Genomic DNA, 25440 nt, shown 5'->3' with positions numbered 1-25440 from the left:
TCATGAAATAAATAATCACACGAATAAGATATTCAAAACTAATAAATTAACAAGTAATTGTGAATACAATAAATTACTATTATCTTCTTATTGGATGTTTTCCATCACTATTTCCATACTTGCAAAGTTATTAGAAGTCTTAAAAAAAAATCAACGTATCTGCATTAACCCAATAGTACTTAGATTTTATTTCACATGTTTTGTGTCACTTTTCATTCAGCAATGTTTCACTTAAATAACTGTGGTCTTACCTTTTATTAGTACAGCTCTTCTAAAATCTAACTAGTTAAAGGATTTGGTAAGGAGAGCATGTGCTGGTCAAACCTCATCAGTGTTTTGATTCAATGATCAATCAATTCATCAGTCACCTCTCTTTCATTAAGAACTGGAGGTGATATTTTGAATTTTATAAGTTTTAATTTCCATCACAATAGTATGCAAGCTAAAATCAGCCTAAATGCTGGAATCTTTACTGTCACAGTCCTGTTACTGAATCCTATACATCAAACATGTTTGGTATTTTTTGGGGCAGCACTTAATGTAGCTGTTGAGGAGATTTAAGCTTGGATATGTAAATTCATTATAATAGCCTACCAGATCATCTGTGCTTACAAAGATTAAGACCATTTCTCCTCCAGTTGTAGGGAAATGTAAATCAGGTGTACTGGGAATGTAGCTCCTCTGGCCTAACATATTATGACCTGCCATGGATGTGATGCTAGGTAATAATATGTTAGGCTAATTTAAGCTAACAATCTAGCTAGCTTACTCTTTAAGATTGTTGTATCAGTAGCTAACTGAAGCTATCTACCTAAATAGCCTGGCTAAAATAGATCAAGTGCAATCGATCAGCTGAAAGGTTTCAGGGTAATTAAAGTGACAAGAAATAAAATGTGGCAAGAAGTTTTTTTGTTATTGGGGAAATGCTATCACGTAATGTACTTACTGTATGTTAATAATAAAGTCCATAAAATATCTTCTGTATTAGGTTAAGTTCTCAAGTAACAGTTCATTGTTTTATATCATATATATATAATTATTTATTTCATGATTATTTATTGTGCTCTATTTTCAAATCGAAGCTGAAAACAATGAGCGTGTACATCAATGCATCATTTTAAGTTCAACGTTATTGATGATGAAACATCATCAGCAGAATACAACAAATATTAGTGAAGTTCAGTCTAGATACTGTATGTGTTTGTGCATGCAGTCGTCTTTGTGTTATATTGTGTGATGGTTCTCGGATTGAGCTTCCCAGAGTGATTCTTTCATAGAGAATTTTCTGGAAGCCCACTGACCTCCCAACAGATCCATATTGGCGGTGCCAGGGGAGGTGACAGCTGCTGTGCTAGTGGGAGGAGCTAGAGAGACTCCAGGTTCTGCAGCTGCAGGAGTGGGCGTCGCTGCAGGGGAGGGGGCGGTCTCTGCTGTGAGGGTGGGTTCAGATAGCAAGGAATCGCCCATTTCTGCGAGCACCAACAGGGTGTTCGAAAGCCCAAAAGAAAAGGTCCAAAAAATAACCCAAAAAAGGAACCAAATAACCAGTTGAGTCACCGTCCCAACAGTGAACAAAACAAAGCGAAACAAAAGTACAATTTAAATCAAATCCAATTGAAAATATAGGATTTACCAACCAAAGAAACCCAAATATTAACCAAATTAAGATAGTCAAATTATCAACATTACCCAATCATAACCAATAAAACAACCAACAAAAATAGCCCCCATTATAAACCAAAAATCAGACGATGGAGTATGTGGAGGGAAGGGAGAGAGAAGGCAGAGAGAAACAAAGACACTCAGACTAAAGAGAACAACTTGAGGAGACAAACAGGGAGATAACCACATAGCATTTCTACATCGAAGTCTGCTTTATATGGATTAAAACACCAACATGGCCTCCAGTTGACCTCAATTTCAGATAAGAGTTTGCTCAGAAAGAAAGTCATACACACTGAGGTATCCTGGAGGATGATTTAAGACTACTGTACTTTAGTCTAGGCAATTGACTGGAGGTGAATGAGAAACTTTGACTGACACTCACCTGATCCAAGGAGATCTATGAAGCAAACATGGGAAAGGGGAAATGTGTTAGTTCAAACTGTTTATGAGGTGTTCCTTTAGACTGTAGTGGTTTAAATGTAAATGAATCAAGCTCTACAAAGAAAAGTAAATATTTAAATGTTTTGCAGTTAACATTGAAATGTGAATGCTAAAAAGTGAATTTCAGCTTCTGAAACGAGTGGAAGAAGGGACTTACCTCCCCAAGATGTGGGAGCAGCTGATGTCCCGCCTGAGGGACCCGAGGAGGACAGTGGATCCAGGTCCAACAAGGAACTGGAAGATGAGGCAGAAAAAAGGCGAGTTGAACAACAGCTAATGCAACCAGCCATGTCCTATCCAACATTTTATTCGCTAGGAAGTAAATACCAAATATGGTCAAATGAAATAATCAGTCATTATGTTTGCTCGTAAAGGGGCGGGGAAACTGTTGTCTAAAAAAAAACCTCTATTCAAGGAATGACTATCAATGTGCTGTTTCCTAATTGAATCATTATCAGAAGTAGCCAGATGTACTTTGAGCTAGAGACTTAGTGTGTTTGCATGCTAACATTTATCTATTTGATATAACCACACACACAGCTGAGGTTAATATCATGAATCCTAATGTTTTGGAGATTTTTCACTCAAAAACCCATGTAGGAGCAGAGGGGACAATCAGAGGTATATCAGGTATGGTGCAGACTCTGGTATCCATTAACGTATGTATCAAATATCACAGTAATCAATTCAATAGATTTAAATATTTCCACTTAGACCACATGGTGAACCTCTGAACCGGATGAGTACATCCACAAACCTTTTAGGACTCATTACAAATTCAAACTTTATCGGCACAAATCCAATACATTTTTAAAAAGTCTCATCGAGACAGACATGATCTATTGCTGTAAAATGAGGCCCTTACTCTTCAGCCGGCTCAGGAGCAGCAGCAGCAGCAGCACTCTCCCCAGGAGGAGGCTGCAGTGTGGGGACAGCGTTTGAAGATTTGGCTGGAGTGGATGTTGGCGATACATTGTTCGTTGGAGAGCCCTGGAAGATAGACAAGGGAAACCCCTTTCAGTCTGGCATCAGACCCAAAGAGCTCAACAAAAAAAATAGTTTTTTATATTATTTGAAAGAATCTTACCTTTGTTGGAGACCTGAAAGAGCAAAGACAGATTCATTTGTGAGTGTTTTAATTGAAAAGGACAGCTTTTCTGCACATATTGGATATTATCTGATGGGTGTATTTGAAGAAAGACATTGAACAAAACTAGAAGACAGATTGCATTTCATGTGATCATATGAAGAGTTAATTTCCAAAGAACAAACGGAAAAACACTCTCATTTTGTCTGCAGACATTTTTGATGAAGTTCCAATAATTTAACCCTTCATATAATGATCCACATTGCATGTCAGGATGCAATAATACACATGAGGTGACTACTGTTATTCATAACATGTGTTCAGTTCACACATGTAAACACATCAATAGACACATGTCAACACAAAATCCTAGTAAACTTTGATGTCTATTCACATGGAGATCATCAACATAGTGTAACCCACATGTGAATAATGTGTACCTTTACCTGGTGGTGGTGGGGGATTGATAAGTAAAATAAATCTACAGTTCTCTGAGAAGTAAGAAAACTCCAAAACATTCAATATATGCTCACCCTTCACTGGTGATTCCAAATGAACATAAAAGGGGATAAAAGAGAGGAAGGGTTACAGGAAATCATAGGAAAAGCACTTGTTAGACCTTTTTCTACCAACAATTGGCTTGATTACTCAAGTTTTTCAGTCACACAACTTTTGAAAAACAAGCACGGAGCTTCCCAGAGTCCACCTTCTTTTCCTTATGTCAAGGCGGGATTGTAATTCTTCTTTTATGGCAAGCACCCAAATGGAAATGAAGAGAGTACTAGCTCGACAATCTCTTACCCCTTCTTTCCGCCCTTTACATCCTCCAGTCCATTCATGTGTGTTTCCAGACTCTCCAGGATGCTGCTGGGAGCCTGAAAAAAAAAGGTTGCGCAATCAATTAATAACCAGTTTCAATTTTGTCAACCATTGCAGCATCTGTGTTTGTGTTCCAACTACCAGAGAAAAAGTGGGAAAAATTGAGAGAGACAGAGAATTAGATTATCTCACTGCACTTCCATCATGCATGTAGAAACGCAAACACACAGGACTGGCATGACCTTTTTGTGAAATTCTATTTGAGCTTAACATGCCGACACTCCATCCTGTAATCAGGCACTCAGCAAGGACACCCTGTGGTTACCGGGTCCTCGAGAGGTTTAAACGGACAATCTTCGTCATCTGAATCTGCTAGATCCATCACTACCCCAGGGTGGAGACACTGGGCAGGAGGAGATTGTGATGGGTGATTCATTGGTCATTATGTGTTTTTGAAGTGGGATGGTTGATGTGCTCTACATGCTTGGTAACAATTCTTCTGGGATTAATAAATGATAGCTACAATGTGTTAACTTACGTAGTTGATGTCGGGAATGTCGTTTTTCTCAACTCCAACAGTCTGTGGAGTAAGAAAAATAAACAAGTTGGAAAATTTGCCAAACAGTGCCCATACTGTCAATTCTAACACTATATATTTAACCAATACCACACAATGGGGAGTGCTGTTGTACTGAATATTGGCACGGCAATGATTACGTTGTAGTCATCTTGATAAGCAGTACAACAGCTCAACCTTGAATGTTTTATTTCTGCTTTACAATAGTTGTACTAGTTACCTTACCGGTTTAAGTAAAACACCAACTAAACCAGTTCTGCAACTTGCAAGCAAGCAGACTGTTGCACCCATAAACATGTTCCTGCACTCTATCTACTAAACATTTCCTCTGACTATCTTATCAAAGAGCCTCTGCTTTAAAACTAATTAACAATATTTAGTTATGCATCTATAGTGAAAAATCATTGTTCTGTTATACTCTACATCTACACTCATAGAATGCCTCTTGTCTAATCAGATGAGTTGGTCTGAACTCATTTTTTTAATAAACATCAATAGCATTTGAAGGAACTGCCAATCGAGGAGCTGTCATAGGTTTTTTTCAATTGCCTTCCCAATTGTATGGGATAGGTACACTTTCAAACTTGTCAGCTGTTGGTTGGTATACTGTACATCTCGTTCTTACCATAACAACAACTAGATGGAATAAGCTGTGTCTGTGACTATGTGTGTCGCTAATAACAGAGTTGGAAAGCAGACAGGCAAATATAGACTTCTTTCTGTATTGTGTTTCATTTTTAAGGGACTTTTACTAGCTGATACTAACACACATTAAAATGATAGTAACCTTTATGTTTGGACAAAGAAACATAAATAAACTCGCCAAGGATCCTTCTGTGCTGTTTGAATATTGGGTCTTTCGTACAAGGTTAAAATGTCACTCTAAGTAGTGTCCTAGTTCTCACAGTGGGTGCACAAGTAAAAGGGCAGATACTTCAACTGTCCTATGAAATAGACACTTCAGACAGAGATACCGCTTGTGAAGGTCATACTGAGAACAGGTGGATCTCTTACCTCAGCCAGCTTCATGAATTCTCCGATCTTTGTCACCCTGGTCAGGAACCGCTTGTAGATCTCCAAGGCCTCCTTACAGTCACTCTTCTTCATCTTGAAGTATTTCTCTATAAAAACAAGAAGTGTTTAGGTTCACATTCATCTTAATCAGTGTTTTTATTTGTAAAGTTTCAACCAAGAGTTCCTCATGCACTACTGACCTAACAGGTTGATGACTCCGTCGTTGTAGGATGCAAACAGTTTGACCAGGTCCTTGAAGAGCAGCAGAAATGCCGCATTGATGATCCCATTGTTCAGCTCCTTTGGATGAATCTGAAAAGGCAAAGATAACAGAAAATGTGATGCTGCATGTTTCTATAAAGTAAGTGTGGAAATCAGAGTCACACTCACATCAAACTCCAGGAGTGTGTCAATCTGAGTTTGCAGGACAGGCATGCCTTTCAACAGCTTCTCAGTGGTCATAGTCCTCATCACACCCTCAGCACTGAAACAACAGCAGAGAATCAGATGCTCCACATGGATCAGAACAAACAGTGATTCAGTGAAGTATGGATGATCAGTAAAAACTTTGAATTGTTGACTGGTAATTGCATGATCTGTGTAGAAAGAAGGTAGAGATATGAACAGCTGTTTGACTCACCCCTTCTTGACTCTGGTGAAATCAAAAGCCATCTGGCGGTAGGCAAAGGCTTTCTCGTTCAGGTATCGTCCATACCGTCTGATGAATGTAGACATGTCATAGCCTAACCAGAAACATACATCAAGAGGCGGAAAAGGCTCATTATTAGTGTTTAATCGTAAAATTATGATATTCTTTGGTCTTTTTGGAATACTGTAATGCATTTTATAATTTCTTCCCTTACTTTCTCCTTTGTGAAGCACGTCCTGAGGTTTCTATGAGCTGGGCTAAACATTTTCTCCTCACAGCTAATTTAACATTAGCTGTAGCATGGGGACATGAAGTGCGGGTTACTATCACTTCCTGTTGACATTTTCCTATTTCAGGGTGCCTTAGAAATTGTCCTGCATCCCATATTTTGTGGAATTCAGCTCAAACCATTAGGGACCACAGTTTTGAGAACCATGATGCGATCAAAAACTTCACTGTTGGTGCTGGGTAGCAGTTATTTGCATGAAAGGCGGGGAAAAACTATCCACACAAGGCTGCCTTGCTTTCAATTTCAACCACATGCAGACAGCAATTTTGAGGAGAAACAGCACCATATTTTGTAGCAAATTTGAATAGTAATATAGTTTATTTCCTCAAATATTTATTTGTTTATAAATGTATCAGCTATATTAAAATGTGCTTCTTAGATTCACACGAAAAGGCAAACAAAAAGCATCAGAGACATTGCAACATAATATAGCTGTGCTGACTGGGAATTTAAATAAATGTAGCTTCAAATGTAATTTAACATGCGATATAAGCAGACTGAGACAGAAACGCCAGCATCTGTTTGCATGCATGTGTGTAAAATTACATGTGTGGTCATGTCCAGCCCCTCCTATCTGCCAGATGGCTCTCTTCCTGCTTCTTTTTTTCTGCACTGCCAGATACTGAGATCAATTTAGCTATGAGCCACTACCCTCAGTACACAGACACAATAATCACAGTGAGGTGTTTTTTTTTTTTTTTTTACCGTGAGAGCCGGTTTTGTCAATAAAGTTGCTGAGGTTGAACAGGGAGGTCCTGGAAGCCAAATACTGAATGAACCTCTGTGAAAGAGCGAAAGAAGAAACAATTAGGATTATAACTATAAAGGGCAGTGAAGGAAAGAAATACAAAAAAAATATATAGAACATATGAAACACATTCATGTATTGCATGCTATCTTGTTGTACATGGCGGTTTTACAGCACATCCACTTAACCCACAATATCTTTAAATAATTGTTGTCAAAGCCTTTATACATTTGTGAAACTCGAAGAACAACACAAAATCCACAGAGCACACCATTTTCAGTTATCCAATGTGGAAACGTCACAAGTGAGTTAAAGACCGTTAGAAATTAACATTTGCATTAGAATATAATTACGTTAATCCAATTAATTCTACAATTCATTTTTTTTAAATCCTGCATTCAGTTAAATTAAGCTCTTATGTTTCACTAAATTAACCTGGATCAAGCATGAACTGCACTGTAACATATGATGGGTCTTCCTCAATCCCTCCCACTTACCTCGTTGCCATGGACACACATGTGATGAGTGGTGACGAGGGCCTTAAAGACGACCACCCAGCTGGCATTGGTAGCTCGCTCGAACAGCGTGTCGGCCATCTGAGGGATGTTCACATTGGTGGTGTTGGTGGCTGACACCAGGTCTGCAATACAAGCAACAATGAAAATAATCATTCAAAGAGCCTCACTTCAAATCTACATTCAAATCATTAAGAAATTCAGAGTAGTTTTCTAGGGTGGGAAGTTGCTTTTTAAGAGGTAGGTCAAGGTTAGTTTGGTCTTTGACAAACGCTGACATAATTTGAACAACTCAGATTAAACTTTGATTAAGTATTCACTGCAGAGCTGCTCCAGACACCGAGGAGAATAATAAGCCAGGAGGAAGACCTGAACCGACACACACACGTACACACACACACACACGCTGACAGTGCACACAGTACGAGAGAATAATGCTTTGTCAGCTCTCCTCCTGTGGTGCCAGTTCAGACTCTGACAGAGTTGTCTCCAGCAGAGAAGGAGCAGAACATCACGTCAGCACGAGGTGGTATAAAAAGCGAACGGGAGCAAAAGATGCGCAGATTTAGAATTTCCCTTGGGATCAATAAAGTATCCTCTATCTATCTACCTATCTATCTATCTATCTATCTAGATACATCAAATAATTCTTTCTGTGTTACACTACTATGATATTAAACACAAAATAGATACATTTATCAATTATATTATATTGATTTATGTCCACAATCAGGTTTATTATCTTGTAGGTTTACAAGGAATTCGGTTTTGTGAAAGTAATGAACACAGAAAAAGAGGAAGGAAAAAAACAAGCTTCTTCTGTGAAGAAACTTCAATTAAATGAAATAAGCAAATCTATCATATTAAACATACACAAAAGTGTATTACACAATTTTCCTGTGGCATAAAGCTGGTGCGAAGCTCTATACCTTTATAATGTCAAACTACTGTAATTATAAAGTAATTTCCTCTCAGACATCCCCGAAACATGTGCCAAATCAAAATACACATATTACAGATGTTAAATACTATAAAAATATAAAGAACAAGAACCTCTTTTTTATCTGATAAGAGAGTGTTTTTTCTAACTCAATATGCTTACAGATTTTCTCCAGAGAAAGAGGGAGAGAGAGAGAGAGAGAGACTAGCCGACAGATGGCCACAGAGACATCCAAGTAAAGAGGAGAGGGAGATGATTTACTCATGAGGAGGAAGTCAGACTTTGAATCTTGATTGAGGATATTTAACTAATAAACTATAATCCAGAATGTTTGCCAGTTATGCCATTAGGGGGCATTCAAATTGTTCCACATACTCATGTTATGGCCAGATATTTCTAGGTTGGAGTGATAATGTTGAAATAAGAACACAATAAGAGCTTCATTTAAACGTTAGCAATCTAAACATTACTTGTAATATAAATGCATGTATTTATTTGTTCCTGCAGACATTGAAAGCTAAGAGACAAGAACAGCTCTTATCGTAACCGAACAGAAAGGACTGCAGCAGATATCGGCAGGCAAGTCTGATAATAGATGGAGAGGAAGGCCGTTATATTGAGCAGGCCTTGGCTTTGCTTTGAGAAGTTAGATACCGAACTGACAGCAAGGTGATGAGCAAGAGGAGGAGGAAGAGAAAGTCCTTTTATGAAAGAGCAGGGAGTATGTTGACATGAGTATGTAAGATGTAAAGAGACATGATTGTCAGAGCAGTGAGGCTCCTCAAGGTCGTGACAGGGCAGCAGGACGTTGGACAGAGGGGCTGGGGGTTACAGGGGAAGTGATGGTTGGGGGGATGTGAACAGATTATGACTAATCACTGGTTCTGGTCTTTCTACGCCCATCCCCCGCGTGGCGCGCACACACACATGCACACACCTGTTTTACTCTACCTGTGTGACACCATTATCAGCTTTTTGTCACCAGTGCTGTCAAAACCTGCCATCATAATGATTCAGAATAATCTCTTCTTCTTCCAGCCACATGATGAAATAAGCAGCTCTGATATTCATTAAATCGTATCCTGATTATATTGATTTTACTAGTTTGAGTTATAAGTGAATGAAGTAAACACATATCTTCATCAGATCTTTTTGTTACTAATTATGCTCCATGTCTCTCAGTACAGCCTGACCAGATGGTAACATCCTCACTGTGACGTCTCTGATCATGTCTGATGTTTCTGTATTACATAAAGGCTGAGATGACAGCAATCATTCTACCTACATGGTTTAACTTAGAAATGAGTCTCCACTACATTATCCCCTATACAGGATAATTTCCCCTTTTCTGTTTGAAGTCTTTCTTCTTCATGGTTTACCTCCTTTTAATCCCCTGTTTACAGATTGCCCTCTGCGTTGTTGTTTTTTGGTCTTCTTTGTGAAATGGCTGAGGACTCTAAACCCCCGAGGCCTTTTTAGATGACACACACAGTGATGGTCCACAATGGCTGAAATTGTATTATGTAACGTTATCATATCTTAACATTCTGAACACAACGCACACCCTCTGACTTTAAGCCCATAACACTCATAAAAAACATAAAAACTGTGTTTGTGTTCATGTGCTATTATATCTGTTTACCCGTGTTTGATGTGTTGCCATAAACAGGCCTTATCTTGTCGTATAATCCATGCTTCCTGTTGTGGTATCATTACAGGAAACAAACACACATGGACATACGTGTGTATGTCTAATGAGGATTGGCAGAGCTAAATAAAGACTCTTACGGTAATCCACGGCCATGCTTCTAATAATGAGCTGTTAGTAAGGCCTCATGCTGTGTGTATGTTTGTGTGTGTCTGTTACAGCGTGTCTTTTCCTAGTCTGTGTCTGTCTGCTGCAATCATTTATTTAAAGTTAAACTAGAGGCCAGCATATTAGATCGAAACCCATTCATATCATTGTGTTTATCCACCCTGAAAGCTTAATTATAATTCTATTAGATATTTAAAGTGTTAAGCCAATTTAAATCTGATTTGTGTCTCTATTTCACTTATTCACTGCTGGCTATATAATACAGTATACACTCTTTGGTTCACTCACAAATTTCCAAAACTTTGCACAGGTGTAAAGTTATATAGCTATTCATCTTTACATCTATAAAATGTTGTGTTAAACGAGAATGTTAGCGCAATGCTAACATGAGAGTAATACGCAGATTTCACGTTTGGATTAAAGGTACAAAAAGAAAATGGTAGAAAGTAAAACTATAGGTATGAAACATAAGGGTTATGTTTGTTAATTGTAGGTTTTAGAACAACAAAGCATCACACAATTTAGTGGGTCAGGGTTAGGGTTAGCTAGGACTCTTGTATGAATTATGAAACAATACAAAATTTCATGAAACTCAAAGCAGAGCTCCATATGAGTCAGCATATTTATGTGTTTCCTATAAAAGGAAGCTAAGACACTGGTTCAGATTTTTCAGCTGTTTGCAGCAGGAAATAGCATTGAAAGCGAGAACATTCAAGCCAACCGTGACAGTTAATATCTGCTAGCTAGAAAAAAATTCAAGACATTCTTTGGATTCAACATTAGCAATCCCCTACCAGAGCAGGATGTGCCATCAACATATTTATGCTTTTCATTAAATAGATGACTGAAATATAATTTACAAACCAGAACAACTATCATGTCAATGCATGAATCAAGGCCGTCAGCTATGACAAAAACACATTTTAACTAGGTTACACTTCAAAGCAATATTTGACATTTTCTTTCTTGCTTGAGTGTTACAATAGGAGATAAATACCAACATATGTGCCCTGAATATAAGGCTGCAACTAGCTTTGCTAAACACAGACAACATCTGGGGGAAAGAAAGTGGCCTAGTCCTGCGAAAGGTAACAAAAGCAATCAAAAAGCACCCCCCAATGCTAAATATTATTACTGCTTCCTGTCGAGAAAAAGATGGGCCATAAGCCCCGTAAGTTCCAGAAATTAACTATTTTTTTCTTGTTATTAAATCAAAGATCTAAAAAGCTTACAGCTGCTGTTAGGTTCTCTTGGTTTGCATTGATTTTGGCACCACTGTGGTCGAAGCAGACCTCTTTCCTGATTTTGTCCAATACATAAGAAGTGCTTTTTAGCACACAAGAAAATTACCCTCCATTATTTATCAGCTCAATGACAATCTTTGCAGCTGTATTTAAAAAAAATGCTTTTTGAGCAGGGAGTAGTTAATCACTTTGTCTGACACCTACCCTGCGGCAGGATTTTCAGGCTTTAAAAATAACTATAGGCTATATACGTTTTTATTGATGTTACTAGTGGTTCAGTTTTCTTTTTTAGCTCATAATGAGGCATCGACATTCATTCCAGTCTGTTTCATAACCAGCTAAAATTCTGAGAAGATGCTGGTAGTTGGATTTATACTCGCACAGAAGCAGGCTAGCTGTTCCTTCCTTACCAGCTATTACTACTCCCACAATATGATCTTAGATAGTTTGAACCCATTGCCTCTGGTGTTGTGTGAACACTACTCTCTAAATTGACCATGTATGCACTGCTCCATGACATTTTTGACAAATCCCTTCCACTTGTATTTTCTCTGCACCCACCATGTTTATATACAGCACACTAAGAGGGCTATAAACTGGAGTTTGAAATTGAATGAGGCGTTTTACTGTTTATATTGAGAAATCACAGCTTTGATAGCCGGGTCTTTCCCTGCATCCTGTGTACATAAGTAACAATCACATTTTATATATATAGAAACTTTAATCTAAATGAAATGTTTGTTTTGCACAAATATATTTCCTTTACAGCTCCTTTGTTGTAGTAAATGTAAGGGTCAAAATTATTGGTACAACACCTGAACGAAAGGAACTCCTACAACGTCTGTAGCATTTTAATATATTTAATCCAAAATTCAGTAACAGCCATTTTTTTCTCTCAACAAGTGGCGAAACGTGTTAGGAATTAAGTCAACCACCTGCACTGAAAGGCCATTGCAATTCCGCACTCATCGCTAAAGAAATCTACATTCATCATAATTGTCTCTGCACTCCAGAGATAAGAGCCCTGTCATTTTCCCTCTTCTTTCTCACAATCTCCCTCTGTCCAAATGGTGCCACCCCCAGACACTTGCAATCTGTTGCCATGGTAACCGCATGGCACCTCCTAAACCACTACCAATAGCGCACACACGTCAACCCCAGGGGTCACAAAACTCGTGAGAAAGGAACAGACACAACTTATTGAAATGTCATCAAATACTGAACACAGGCGGTATAAAAGAAAATGGCCTGAACATGTTCTTTTCAACTGTAGTAAGCAGTTGTTCATATTTATCTTCATATAAATATGAACAACTGTTTAATACTGATCCCATTCTAGGTCTAAACTATATTAAGACACATATTTTAATCAAGCTATGAGTATATATTGTCAATTTATCAAAAACATATTGTGGCTATGAGTGGAAACGGTGTCAGGATTTCCTGTGTGAGAGAAGCATAGTGGCCTACATACAACAGGGTTGTTGAATTGCCCTAGAAACAGATACCGCACAAAAATCATTGACTAACAACCTCTTGGAAGACTACTCGTCAGTATGTGTATGCATTTTATCTTGATCTGGATGTTTTTAAATATAAAGTGTCAAGCGATAGTCCCATGTGTTAGGGGTGTTCTGGGCATTAAAACGCTGTCTCCTGCAGTCAACGAAAGAGGTGGTGACAGTTTGCTCGACAGCTGCACAAAGTCGGAAGTTAAAAACATAAAAAGCAAACACACAGACGCAGCAGAGAGGGAGAGAGTGGGGAAACAATGGTCTGTGGTGCATGCTAGCCTTAGCATGGTCACCTTTGGCTGTGTAAATAATGCAAGGCAGTCATTGGCTGATTGTTGAATTATTCATCAGCAGAGCGGATCACAAGATATAAGGTCCAGGCCCAAGAAGCAGGGGCCAGACCTGCCTTGCAACCACACACACACACAGACACACAGACACACAGACACACATGGGCAGACATTAAGAAAAAAAGAAGCAATCAGACTAGCAATCATCTGTATGCAGCGCCACGTGGCTGCTTTGGTCTGACTCAGTATTTGTGGTAGATGACAGAGATTAATCATGATTTGTCATGAGGAGGCCCAAGCCTGGTCTGTGAATGTGTCAATAAAGCTGTGAGGTTGTATTTTCGATTCAGCTGTCACTTCATGGCCTAAACTCACCACTATGAGGTTTCTTTGCATGCTGTTCAGACAACATCCATGGGATCGACATTTTCATTAAGTGTGTGTGCATAGACTTTAGTATCGTGCAGGGTTTCAGCAGCTCTGTTACAGACTTTTTCATGCAAGTGCCCATTACAGTAAATGGTCTTTTCCAATAAGAATGATTTGTCAGTCCGCCTTAAATTATGACCTTTCTCTCCCACTCTCTCTTTCTCTCTCACTCTCTCTCTCTCTCTACGGGTTTCCATCATCTTTACTGGAGGCTGACACAAAGGGTCACCAGAGGGGTCATCACCGTGGCTACATCAATTCATTATGGCACCACACCCTTTTAAGCTGAGGGGGTGTGTAATTGGATGGTCATAGTGATAAGATAGCATGTTAGCATGTGGTTTTCGTGGATGTGTGTGGTTAGCCTATAGGCTCTGCTAAGCCAGGCCTTGCAGTGGGAAAGAGGAAGAAGAGCCACACTTACACTCCAGGTGCTTTTTCTTGGGCGCCATCACTTCATGAGTGGTGGCTTTGCACACAGCTCGGGCCATATCTGATCCCGTTAGCTGGTATTGCGCAGCGGCAATGCGATCCGTGAGCGTTTGCCCCGACATTTTCTCTCCGCGGAATCGACCACCCTCAGGAATGTGTTTTCACCTCGGGACGATGGAGGAAATGTGTGAATAAAAAGCCAGCAGCCTTCCCGGTGCTTCAGTGATCTGTCCCGTGCTTTCCTCTCCCCCCCCCCGATGGATAGGCCTGTGACCTTCTGTGTGGGCGGATAAAAAACAAGAAAAGGAAAAACGCACAAAACGTGCTCAAGCCAACATCATAAGCGTTATTTTCGCATCAGATTGTGCGGTCACGTTGATAATATACGTGGTGACATGAGTAGACTTACGCAAGGTTGTGAATTCCCCTCGGCTCGTCCCGTTTTTAGGCTCCGATCGTTTCAGTTCAGCACCTTGGACAGCTAATGCCACTCGGTTATGCAACACTCAGCTGGCAATAAAGGCTTTTTTTTTCTCACCACAAAGCAGTAACTATTTATTTTGTAATAGATGATAAATAAAAAATGAAGCTAAGTTTAAAAAAAATATATCCTTGCTAAACGGCGAAACGAGAATCAATAGCCTCCTCCTTAGATCGGTCAAATATCCCGTTTGCAGGGTGCACCAGGTTTGGCTGCTCCTCCAGCGTCAGTGCATTAAACGAATTTCAAAATAAAAGAGAGGAACCCGCAATCCCTCGGTTGTCAGATTGCAGTGTCGCCTCTGATCGGTCCTCTTCGGCTCCAAAAAAAAAAAGCCGCTTCAGATGCTCTGGTCCTCTCTTTTCCAGAGAAAATGCGCACCGCTCTCCGGAGGTGTCGCCAACACTGCGCAGCGCTAGAAAGAGGGAAACGACAGAAGGGAATTTCCTTTCCTCCTTCCACCCCCCCCCTTCCCCCCTGTCGTTTGTTTATTTATTTGCCTTATCTAAACATCCATCTAGACTACCCTTCCTCCCTCTGTGGTGCCTGGACAGGGTTGGATAGCACAAGTCTCATCCCACGTCTTTTTAAATAGTAGTTGACACGGGGGTCACTATACAGAAGTTCATAAGCGCAAAAAGGGTTAATTTACGAGCGTGACTGTAGCTTATGCTGTTGCATGCCACACAGCATTTCAAACAGGTCTGCACGAACAGCATGCAAGCTCACAGATGATGAAACATAATCAGGTTGGAAGCACATTTAAGAAAAACTTCCATTGCCCAAAAATACCATTCAGTGTTTCTGCCCTGTGCTTGTGATCAATAAAGATATGGGGTCTGACTAACAATTTCTCCAATTTCTCAGTTAAGAAAAGAACAAACCGTGCTGTATAACAACATGTAGGCCTATAGCATTATTTTTTCACAATAGGCCTATTGGTCTAAAAACGCATATGCTTGATTGTGTCTAAAAATAAAAATAAGAAGCCATTTATTTTTAAGGAAATGCGCGTATAGAGTAAAATAAAGGTGACTAATTTATGGTCGCGGGGTATTCAAGCCGCCCCCTCACCAGAGCACCGTATAAAATATACTAATCTACACACTGAGAGAGCTCAATGCACGGCGAGCGTAATTGCGTCATGTGACGTACACGGAAATGTAGCCACGTCACCACAGTGTGCAGTCAGAACTCGAGAACCAGGAAGGGTTTCATTGATAGCCACTCACTACTATTACTAATCCACGGTACGAAACAGTAAGTGAATTGCGAACAACTTTTTGTTCAAAACGACAACTCGAGTCCAGGGTCCACTCAGGTGATTTATGAAAGTATGTCCCAGTACGTCTCTGTAAAGTTGGTCTATCATTCAATAGGTAGTCTTCGGTTTATTGGGGTTGTCTCTCTGTTAAGTAGGTGGCGAACTGCTGATGTAATTTACTGCAAACTTTGCCCTCCTGTTGTCCTTTTGATATGTTGTATGGACGTTTTCTATAGGCGTTGTTTTCTCTTTTCTGTTTACATTTTAATAATGTGCTCAGTATTGTTTTCTAAAATAGTTCCTATGGCTTCAAACAGCAAGCTCATTTAAACACTTCTTGTCGGTGTGTGTTGTTATAATAGTGGTTGAAAGCACTACAAATCTGATATGAAGAAGAAACTGTGACAACGTGGTAGTTCTGTTGATGAAATGTGTTCTTAATATTCAGTATAATTCTCATTGTAACCTTTTTTTTTTTTGTCTTCATGATGCATTGTAGCTATGACCCAGTTTGAGGAAGTGTCAAAGCAGTCCAGTCTACACCCTAAACCTGTAGGTTTGGTTTTGCAGTATGGCACTGCTGGTTTCAGGACCAATGCCAAACACCTGGACCACGTCATGTTCAGGATGGGTCTGCTGGCCACACTTCGCTCCAAAAAGACCGAAGCCACGATCGCAGTCATGGTCACAGCCTCACACAACCCTGAGGTGAGAAAGGGATTTAGAAATGTCCTATTCCGTTATGCTATGAAATGATTTAGTAAGTACTCTGTGTAGATGTTTTTTTTTAGTTCTTGTTTTACTCCTCTTTTCACATTCATGTCCATACCTCAAGTAAGAACCTTCTTTTAATAACCCTAGGATTTGTTTTACAACTTTCATTGTATGTGATCCTGATAGTTCAAACCACCACATAAAAATAAGTTTGTCTTAATGTCTTTCTCCTGTCTCTGTTTGTATATCTGCACTTGTGTAGGAGGACAATGGGGTCAAGCTTATTGACCCCATGGGGGAGATGGTGGCACTGACATGGGAGGGCTACGCTACCCAGCTTGCCAATGCTGAGCAGGACGATTTGCTTACCGCTCTGAAGGATGTTATCAAAAAGGAGGCCATAAACATGAGTCAGGAGGCTACCGTGTTTGTGGGCAAAGACACAAGGTATATATGATATTCTTTAATTTGGGTTTCATACACCCATACTCTCTTGATAACAGTGCAGAACAGTAAACCTACAGTTCATTAAGCAACAAACATCAGAGAGTACGTACACACAAGTAAGGATCTAGAGAGGAGGAAACAACGTCAGAAAGTGCAAACCAACAGCTTTAAGTCTGAACGGACGCAGGTGCTGACAGGCCGTGTACAGAGGCAGAACACTTTTCCTTTTAAATCTTCATCAACAACTACATCTACAGCTGTTCTTGGGAGTTCGATCAGCATCAGAATCCAACTAAATATTGTCACCATTATCATCCTCATCAGTAATGTTACATGTGTAGGCGTTCATGTGTCTCCTCTCCATAGAAGCAGCAGTGCAAGCCTTGCACAGGCAGTATTAGATGGAGTATCTGCACTCGGTGGTCACAGTAAAGGTAGGTTTAATTTGATCTCCTTAACATGATTAATCCATTTGTTCACTTACTTCATCATCTGTTTCCTCTTGTCCTGCTCTAAAGACTATGGTTTGGTGACAACCCCTCAGCTCCACTACATGGTCCGCTGTCAGAACACACAGGGTAAATATGGAGAAGCCACAGTGGAAGGATACTATAACAAACTCTGCCAAGCCTTCATTCAGCTCACAAAGAATGTAAGCAATCTGGGTTTGTCTTGATACTAAACGTAAGCCCTTTACATTTTGGTTTGTTTTGGTTGCGTGTGGATTTTGTGTTATATCCAAAAACACTTTTTTGCCAGGCGTCCAATTGCACAGATGACCAGAAGCACCTCTCAGTGGACGGTGCCAATGGTATTGGTGCTCTAAAGGTACGAGAGATGGAGAGTCACTTGAAGAAGGAGCTGCATTTATCTCTGTTCAATGATGGGAGTGAAGGAAAACTAAACCACCAGTGTGGGGCTGACTTTGTTAAAGTGCAGCAAAAACCTCCGACAGGTGGGAATTCGCTTTGTAAACTTGTCATAAGAAGAAATGTATGTTCTGTTCACAGCTTCATATGGGTCAACAAGCAAATATTTATACAGACAGAGCAGCCAGGATACTTAAATCTACTTGATAAGCAATGATAACAGATATGATGTGTTGTTATTGGGGTTTATTTGATTTAAAATCACAGATGTAATGTTTAACCACAAGATGGTAAATTAGCAAATTGCCAAAATAATGTATAAAAACTTTGGTTTTCAATTCAGTTCATACGGCATGTGCCTAATGATTGGAAAATATATGTATCTAGATTTGTGTTTACAGAACTAAAACTGCAGAGCTGCGTTACAGCAGGGCAACCAGGAGAAAATTGGAAAAAGAAAGTTGCAGCTTTTAATAAACCACTTCCAATCTCTCGTCTTGTGTGTGTAAAGGCATGAAGATGAATCCAGGGGAGCGTTGCTGTTCCTTCGACGGCGATGCTGACCGAATCATTTACTACTTCACCGACTCTGACGGAAAGTTTCACCTGCTGGATGGAGACAAAATTGCAACGCTTATCAGCACTTTCCTAAAAGAGCTTCTCAAACAGGTGTTTTTCTTAAAAATGCAAAAGACGAAATAAAATAGAAACTTGCACAAATACACAAACTCTTAGTGAACTGCTTTTGTTTCTGTTCAAACAGGCTCATCTAGACTTGAAGATAGCAGTGGTACAAACTGCCTATGCTAACGGCAGCTCAACACATTACCTGGAAAACACGATGAAGGTGAGAAAACATACTGTCACATTTTCTTTGTGTTCCTTTCGCTGTTTAGGGCTCACACCTTTTCATGTGATGATTCAGGTTATTGTGAGGTGCACTAAAACTGGAGTGAAGCACCTTCATCATGCCGCGCAGGACTACGATATTGGTGTTTACTTTGAGTCTAATGGTCATGGAACTGTGAGTAGATCAGTCATCACGACAATAAAAGCACAGACTTGTTTGTGTGATTTTTATGCTTAATCTGGTGTGATTAATACATTATTTCTACCATTAGGTATCATAATATGTTTGTCTTTTTTTTTTTTAGGTGTTGTTTAGTGGAGAAGCCGAGGAGAAAATCCAGCAGCTAGCTGAGAACGCGAGCACTGACGATGAGACGAAGAGAGCGGCTCTCCTTCTGCAGAACACCATCAACATCATAAACCAGGTAGACTCACACGCACACACTGAGTCATTAAAGCAAATCATCATAACAATAACACCCACTGGAAGTTCTGATCTGTGTCTTTTTCAAGACCGTAGGTGATGCCATTTCTGACATGCTGCTAATTGAAGCCATTTTGGCCATCAAGGGTATGACGGTGCAACAGTGGGACACAATCTACAGCGACCTGCCCAACAGGCAGCTCAAAGTCAAGGTTATTATCATTCACTGCATCTTAATACATTATATTCTAATGCATTATGATACATTGCACTGTAATGTACGTAAACATTTTTATTCTATTTTACTCAATGCTTCAGAACAGCAGACCTCAGGGCTTTGCATGCCCTCAAATCCTTAAACTTTCAGATCTAATGAATTAATTAATTCATCTCCTTTTTGGTGTATTATTTGAGTTTAAAAGTACAGCCTTATATTGATTTGTTGACTTGAGGTTACTATCGGCTCCAGCCTCCGCATGACCCTGAACATGACAAGCGCTGTAGATAATGGATGGATGGACTTGAGAAACTTTATAAGTCCTTAAAGCTCCTGTGAGGGGTTTTAGCTGGTTATGAAACAGAAAAATTAATATTGATGCATGCCACTTTATGAGATAGTTTCAACGTAAACTGACTTTTCTATATAGTTATATAAATGCCTGAAACCACCGCTGCAGGGTAGGTGTCAAACAGTGTGATGAACAGCACACAGCAGAAACATTTACATTTTTCAAGGCAGTGAGTGATACATAGACTGTGCAAGAAAAAGCAGGATGAGAGAGGATGAGGGGGCGGCTGAGAGCTGATTTCTTTTAACCTATGAATTACTATAAATCTTTTGCTGTTTTTTGCATTATCTGCACTCCCGTCAGAGCCACACCCCCAAAAAATAATGTGTACGCTGATATTATTATTAAAGGTGTCAGATCGCAGGATGATAGACACAGCAGATGCAGAAAGAAGGGCAGTGAGCCCTGCAGGACTGCAGGAGGCCATCGACACTTTGGTGAAGAAGCACAGACAGGCTCGCTCCTTTGTCAGACCCTCCGGCACAGAGGACATAGTGAGAGTTTACGCTGAGGCTGAAACACAGGTAAGGGTTTGTTTAGGTCCTCATCCTGTTTCCTGTCTTCAGTCGTTATCTCTGACACATAATGTTATTGTGTTTGTTTTTCAGGAGAGTGCCGATGCTCTGGCACATGAAGTCAGTCTCACAGTTTATCGCCTCGCTGGAGGAGTGGGTGATGAACCCAAACCTTTGCAATAGAAACACAAGTTCTCTTTGAATCTAGTCAGCAACACTATTTTATTTCATTTCAGTGCCAACTTATTTTTGAACTTAACCCCATACTTGATTGTAGTTTTTCACTTTATTTTTGGTGTTTCTGTCTTTTTGAAGATTTGGGACACCTTGAAGGTACAATGAAGGGATTTGTTTACTTTAATTGTTGTTTTTCTAACTGCCTGCTATGTGCCTTTAAATAATAGGTTTCTATGTACTGTAATATATATACTATGATTACAACAGCTGTAGTCTTCACAGATTCTGAAGTTGTTTCTATTAAATATTGGTTATTATGTAACTTCCTACTAAATCGAATATGTTTGAGCTTTGACTATGACGATTACTTACACTAAAAACAAGTTTACACTAGGTGAGATGTAGCAGTTGTACTTTCCTGAAATTAAAAAAAGCTTATGCTGCTTTCGTTTTAATAAACTGTGGAAACAAATAAAAAAAACAACAATCAAGATTGTTTGCATGCGGTTTATTTAGTTACTTTGAAAGGCACTTTCCTGACACACAGAAGGATTAAGGCAGTAAGAGGCAGACATGGGGTTAGCCACAGGCAGAGCAGCATAAATCATTATTAAGGTTTTAGCTCAGGACAAACACATTCCTTGCAATCCTTGACTTTCCTGGATTGTTTTTAATTTCCATGTCATCCTTAAATGTTTTTCAAAACATGTAAACCCCAAATAACCTGGCATGAAATCTTTGGGTTAGATAAACAGTCTACTCTTCATCCGTGTCGTCGGCTGCTCCAGAAATAGTGATGGTGCGCTCCTGTGTGTCGCTCTCATAGGTGTCCTCCTCTGTCTTAACTGTTCTGGGGGAAACGGGAAGAAAATAATTAAAATTTTCTTTATCATCTGAGTGTCACTTAATTATTCTGATTAAGAAAGACTCAAAATCCAAGTTGAGAGGCATTCTATCCCCGTCTACCTGATGAGGAGAGTCTTCCTCTCAGACATCTCTGTTGCCTGCTCCTCTGAGACCATGTTAGAGTCTGACAAGTCTCCATTGGCAACCACGGCTCCATCAAGCTTTGAATTCATCACAGAGGCTGAGCTGTCACAGACTGAAACAGTGGTTGACACAGCATGTGTGCTAACACTAGAAGTGAGATGCAGGGCTCCACTCAGGGACAGATTATGGACCATGTTGCTCAGACGGCTGTCTTCCCCCTCAATCAGCTTCCTGAAAAGTGAAAAAGAGGAAAGGGGAACGTGGCATAAAAGAGGGGGGGATACTCATATGAAGAGTTTCTTTTTTCTACAAATCTAAAATAGGCAGGTGGAAATACATGGTAAATGTTCTTCTCACCTGTAGGTAATGATCTCAACCTCCATAGCCATCTTCACGTTCAGCAGGTCCTGATATTCTCGCAGCAGCAGAGCGATCTTCTCTTTAGTTGCCTTCAGATCCAGCTTAATTGCCTCGATACGCTCCTATAGCAGCATGACAGAAGAGTTTGTTTTTGAAAATGCAGTCTGTGAGCTACTTTGTGAATTTATAAATTAGTTACCTCAAGATCCTCCTCCTTCTTCTTGTGTTTTACGATTGATTCACGGATCTGAGCCTCCAAATACTCGTTCCTCGTCTTCAGTGCTTCCAATTCACGCTGCTTGTTGAGAATCTTCAGACACACATACATAAGACGCTTTTAAACGCTAAGAAGAGGTAGATGTATATATATATTTTTTAAAAACTTTAAAAAATATACTGACATCCTTCTTATAGCCTGCAATTTGATCCCTCAGACTTCGGACACCTTGAACGTGTTTGTTGGAGGCGTTGTTCAGGTCCTGAAACTTTGAGCTGTACCAAGCGTCCATTTCCTGGAGAGAGTAACAGGATCTTTATTTCGTTAAATGATCTCTGCTTTTTTAAGGACCCCTGATCGTTGACTTTACAATCCAAGCCCATAGCACATTACGTTACATTTAATACGAGTTCAAATACTCTTGATTAGATTCAATAACCTTAAACAAATGCACAGAACATCATGTGCCTTCTTAGTTGCACTCTACCTGCAGGTTTTTGGCGGCGATGCTGTCATACTGAGACTGAATCTCTCTTAGAGCAGAGGAGAGGTCCGGGAGGCCAAAACTCAATTCAACCTTGGAGGTTGCTGAATAGATCCTCTGCATCAGCTCCTCGATTTCCTTTAAAAAGTGCACAAGCAAGCAGATATAAAGAATGTATCTGAAATTACATATCCCAGTTAATTGATGTGGTATTTAAGTTATATGGAAACAGTTATTTACCACAAGTTAGTCACACTTTTAACCTCAAGCTTGCCATTAGCTCTTCACACCTTGCTGATAATTGCTTTGGTATGGTCTTTCTCAATCCATCAACAGTGTCTCTGTTTAAGTCTGACCCGTCATGGTAATAACTACAGACTCATTTAATCATTACTGATGAAATGAAAGGCATGTCAGTCACCAGCAGCTGACTCATACACAACAGTCTGTATATGGACAGACAGGGAGCCAGACAAACATGTGTTACCTCCTTCTGAACTCTCTGCAGGAAGGCCAGCTCGACCTCCAGCTGCTCTTGATGTTTCTCCAGAGCGATCCGAGCAGAAGTTGCTTTATCCACATCCTGGGAAATGGAGCCACAAAAGTGTTGATGGGTTTGGCTAAATGAAGAATAAACAAATTCTATGCAAACATTTTAAACTGACTCATTTTAAAGTTGTGCAAAGCATCCAAGTGTTTCTTACCGGACGAAGTATCTCAATGTCATACTCCGTCTTTTTCCTTGCTTCCACTGCCTCATCATATTTGGACTTCAGCATGTCCAGCTGACCCATCATTCCCTCCTTGGCTGACAAAGACAGGTTCTATACAGGACAAATATACAAATGAAACTGGTGTGAAATTGAATGTAGCAGATAATGAAGAAAAAAGGAGCGCAATTTTGAGCTACATCTGGCTTTTTAATTCGTCACCTAAAGCCCTGATCTAAAAATGTTTTGCTCATGAGATGGACCCCCTCACCCGCTGGACTCTCATCTGCTCTGCAACCCTTTTCAGATCTTTCAGCTGCGACTCGTACAGCTGCCTGAGGCCTGATGGTTTGACATGTCGGCTCTTCAGGGCATCAATCTCAGCCTCCATGAGCTTGTTTTTTGACTCCAGAGTTCTCACCTACATATAAGAAGAAACACGTGAGACAGACAGCATTGATGTTGAAATAATACGATGGAAAAAGAAGGCTAAAGAGCAAGAGAGTTGAGGGAGGTAAATACAACATATATAATCTTTCGAGGATGACATATTTGTTTGTCTGTGGTAGGTCCGCTTGCCTTTTCAATATATGCTGCTAGGCGGTCATTGAGGGCAACCATCTCCTGCCGCTCACTGGATCGAGTCGTCATAAAGGCCTGGTTCTCCGCTGAGGCGGCATCCAGATCCAGTTTGGGCCCAAATCCCATGGACATCCCTAAGCACAGCGCTCCCATACTCGCACTGCTGCAGGCAGGGCCAGATAATAGTTTCAAGAAGATTTTTAAAGGCTTTTTTTTTTTTTTCGTTCTTTTCATTTTTAAAAGTTGTCATTGATAAATTGGGTACTTGCTTAAGGTTGAGATTATTTGCCCCTGAGCAGTTTTTGATTTAAACCATCTACACTATCCATTCAATACTTGAATGCAAAACAATATAATGCTCTCAGACTCTACAGTTGGATTTAAGCTGCATTGGGAGCATGCCAACCTATGAGCATACAAGCGAAGGTTTAAAACAATTGTCTGCAAAAAAAACAAAAAAAAAACAGAACAACATGTAGGCTACAGGTGACTCACCTGGTCATGCGAGATTTATTGGAGATGGCTCTTCGCCCCATTGAGCTTCCACTCCGAGAGAAGCTGGCAGACCGGTGCCGGGTGTCCCTGCGGGTGGGAGAGGGGCTGGACATCCGGATCTGGTAAATATTAGAGGCGGCCGTGGCTCCCTCGAAACGCCGGCGGTATGAAGACATCCTCTCTGGACTGCGGCTCATGTTGACGCTCCTGTGACTTCTTGATCTTCAACCTGCGACTTTCACTTGCTCCTTTAGATCCGCAGTGAGGTCTTTATATCCTCCTCAGCCCTTCCCTACACACTTCACAGGAATGTTGAACCTCCCTACCCGAGGATGATTATCCATACAAACATTTATCAAGGTAATGTCAATTGTCTAACGCTGTATAGGCGGTTGAAAAGATAATTATTAGGCCTACAATGATTAGTCTAAACCTGTCAGTCCATCAACCATCTGTCAATCAACTATGGCAGGGATGGGCAACTTTGGTCACAGCAAGGGGCCACATTCATTTAATTCTCACTGCCAGAGGGCCAAATTGTAGAATACAAAAAACGATTACAGTCGATTATGTCTCAAATTTATCTCAACATATACCAGTGTTCAAATATTATTATGGACATATTTCTGGTTTTCACTATTTCATGGCAGATTTTGTCATGTTTTCTTCATGTTTCCAATTAATTGATATGTCAAAATTGACCTGAGGGCCACATTGAGGGTCGATGGGGGCCGCCAGTTGCCCATCCCTGAACTATGGCAATACTGTTATTAGAAGGATAGACAGAAAAAAAAAAAAAATTTTGATCATCGTCCTATATTATA

General features: G+C 40.0%; 3 protein-coding genes across 8 annotated transcripts in view; 1 reads left to right on the top strand and 2 right to left on the bottom strand.

Annotated features, from left to right (window-relative positions):
• LOC109990072 (clathrin coat assembly protein AP180) overlaps positions 1-15388 on the bottom strand; it is a 28939-nt gene extending 13551 nt beyond the window's left edge. Inside the window, exons 1-15 of the mRNA XM_065963894.1 lie at positions 14879-15388; positions 14462-14746; positions 7787-7929; positions 7247-7322; positions 6244-6346; positions 5994-6087; positions 5804-5915; positions 5604-5710; positions 4551-4592; positions 3995-4068; positions 3727-3732; positions 3194-3206; positions 2972-3096; positions 2264-2340; positions 2048-2062 (exon numbers count right to left, since the gene is read on the bottom strand). Of these exons, the coding sequence (XP_065819966.1) occupies positions 2048-2062; positions 2264-2340; positions 2972-3096; positions 3194-3206; positions 3727-3732; positions 3995-4068; positions 4551-4592; positions 5604-5710; positions 5804-5915; positions 5994-6087; positions 6244-6346; positions 7247-7322; positions 7787-7929; positions 14462-14591 (1117 nt within the window). The 5' untranslated portion in view covers positions 14592-14746; positions 14879-15388. The remainder of the gene's footprint in view (positions 1-2047; positions 2063-2263; positions 2341-2971; positions 3097-3193; positions 3207-3726; positions 3733-3994; positions 4069-4550; positions 4593-5603; positions 5711-5803; positions 5916-5993; positions 6088-6243; positions 6347-7246; positions 7323-7786; positions 7930-14461; positions 14747-14878) is intronic.
• Positions 15389-16066: 678 nt separating this feature from the next.
• On the top strand, positions 16067-21271 carry pgm3 (phosphoglucomutase 3). Of its 4 annotated transcripts, none has more exons than XM_020642011.3 (13): positions 16067-16210; positions 16714-16922; positions 17191-17375; positions 17742-17809; positions 17894-18027; positions 18135-18330; positions 18756-18913; positions 19008-19091; positions 19170-19268; positions 19399-19518; positions 19607-19729; positions 20437-20610; positions 20695-21271. In XM_020642011.3, the coding sequence occupies exons 2-13, from the start codon at positions 16716-16718 to the stop codon at positions 20782-20784; spliced, it is 1638 nt and encodes a 545-aa protein (XP_020497667.1). In that variant the 5' UTR covers positions 16067-16210; positions 16714-16715; the 3' UTR covers positions 20785-21271. The 4 variants fall into 4 exon arrangements, with proteins under 4 accessions (XP_020497667.1, XP_020497669.1, XP_020497666.1 ...); XM_020642013.3 differs by having other exon boundaries at positions 16103-16200; XM_020642010.3 differs by having other exon boundaries at positions 16131-16284.
• On the bottom strand, positions 21272-24873 carry ngs (notochord granular surface). Of its 3 annotated transcripts, none has more exons than XM_020642014.3 (11): positions 24617-24873; positions 24119-24284; positions 23811-23960; positions 23534-23653; positions 23317-23412; positions 22833-22967; positions 22530-22640; positions 22328-22438; positions 22126-22250; positions 21745-21999; positions 21272-21628 (listed from the first exon to the last, which is right to left on the bottom strand). In XM_020642014.3, the coding sequence occupies exons 1-11, from the start codon at positions 24811-24813 to the stop codon at positions 21535-21537; spliced, it is 1560 nt and encodes a 519-aa protein (XP_020497670.1). In that variant the 5' UTR covers positions 24814-24873; the 3' UTR covers positions 21272-21534. The 3 variants fall into 3 exon arrangements, with proteins under 3 accessions (XP_020497670.1, XP_065819965.1, XP_065819964.1); XM_065963893.1 differs by having other exon boundaries at positions 21272-21623; XM_065963892.1 differs by having other exon boundaries at positions 24119-24281.
• Positions 24874-25440: the final 567 nt, after the last annotated feature.

The sequence above is a fragment of the Labrus bergylta genome, chromosome 15 (assembly GCF_963930695.1).
Source record: "Labrus bergylta chromosome 15, fLabBer1.1, whole genome shotgun sequence".
Classification (NCBI taxonomy): domain Eukaryota; kingdom Metazoa; phylum Chordata; class Actinopteri; order Labriformes; family Labridae; genus Labrus; species Labrus bergylta.
This window is presented reverse-complemented; position numbering and strand designations above follow the sequence as displayed.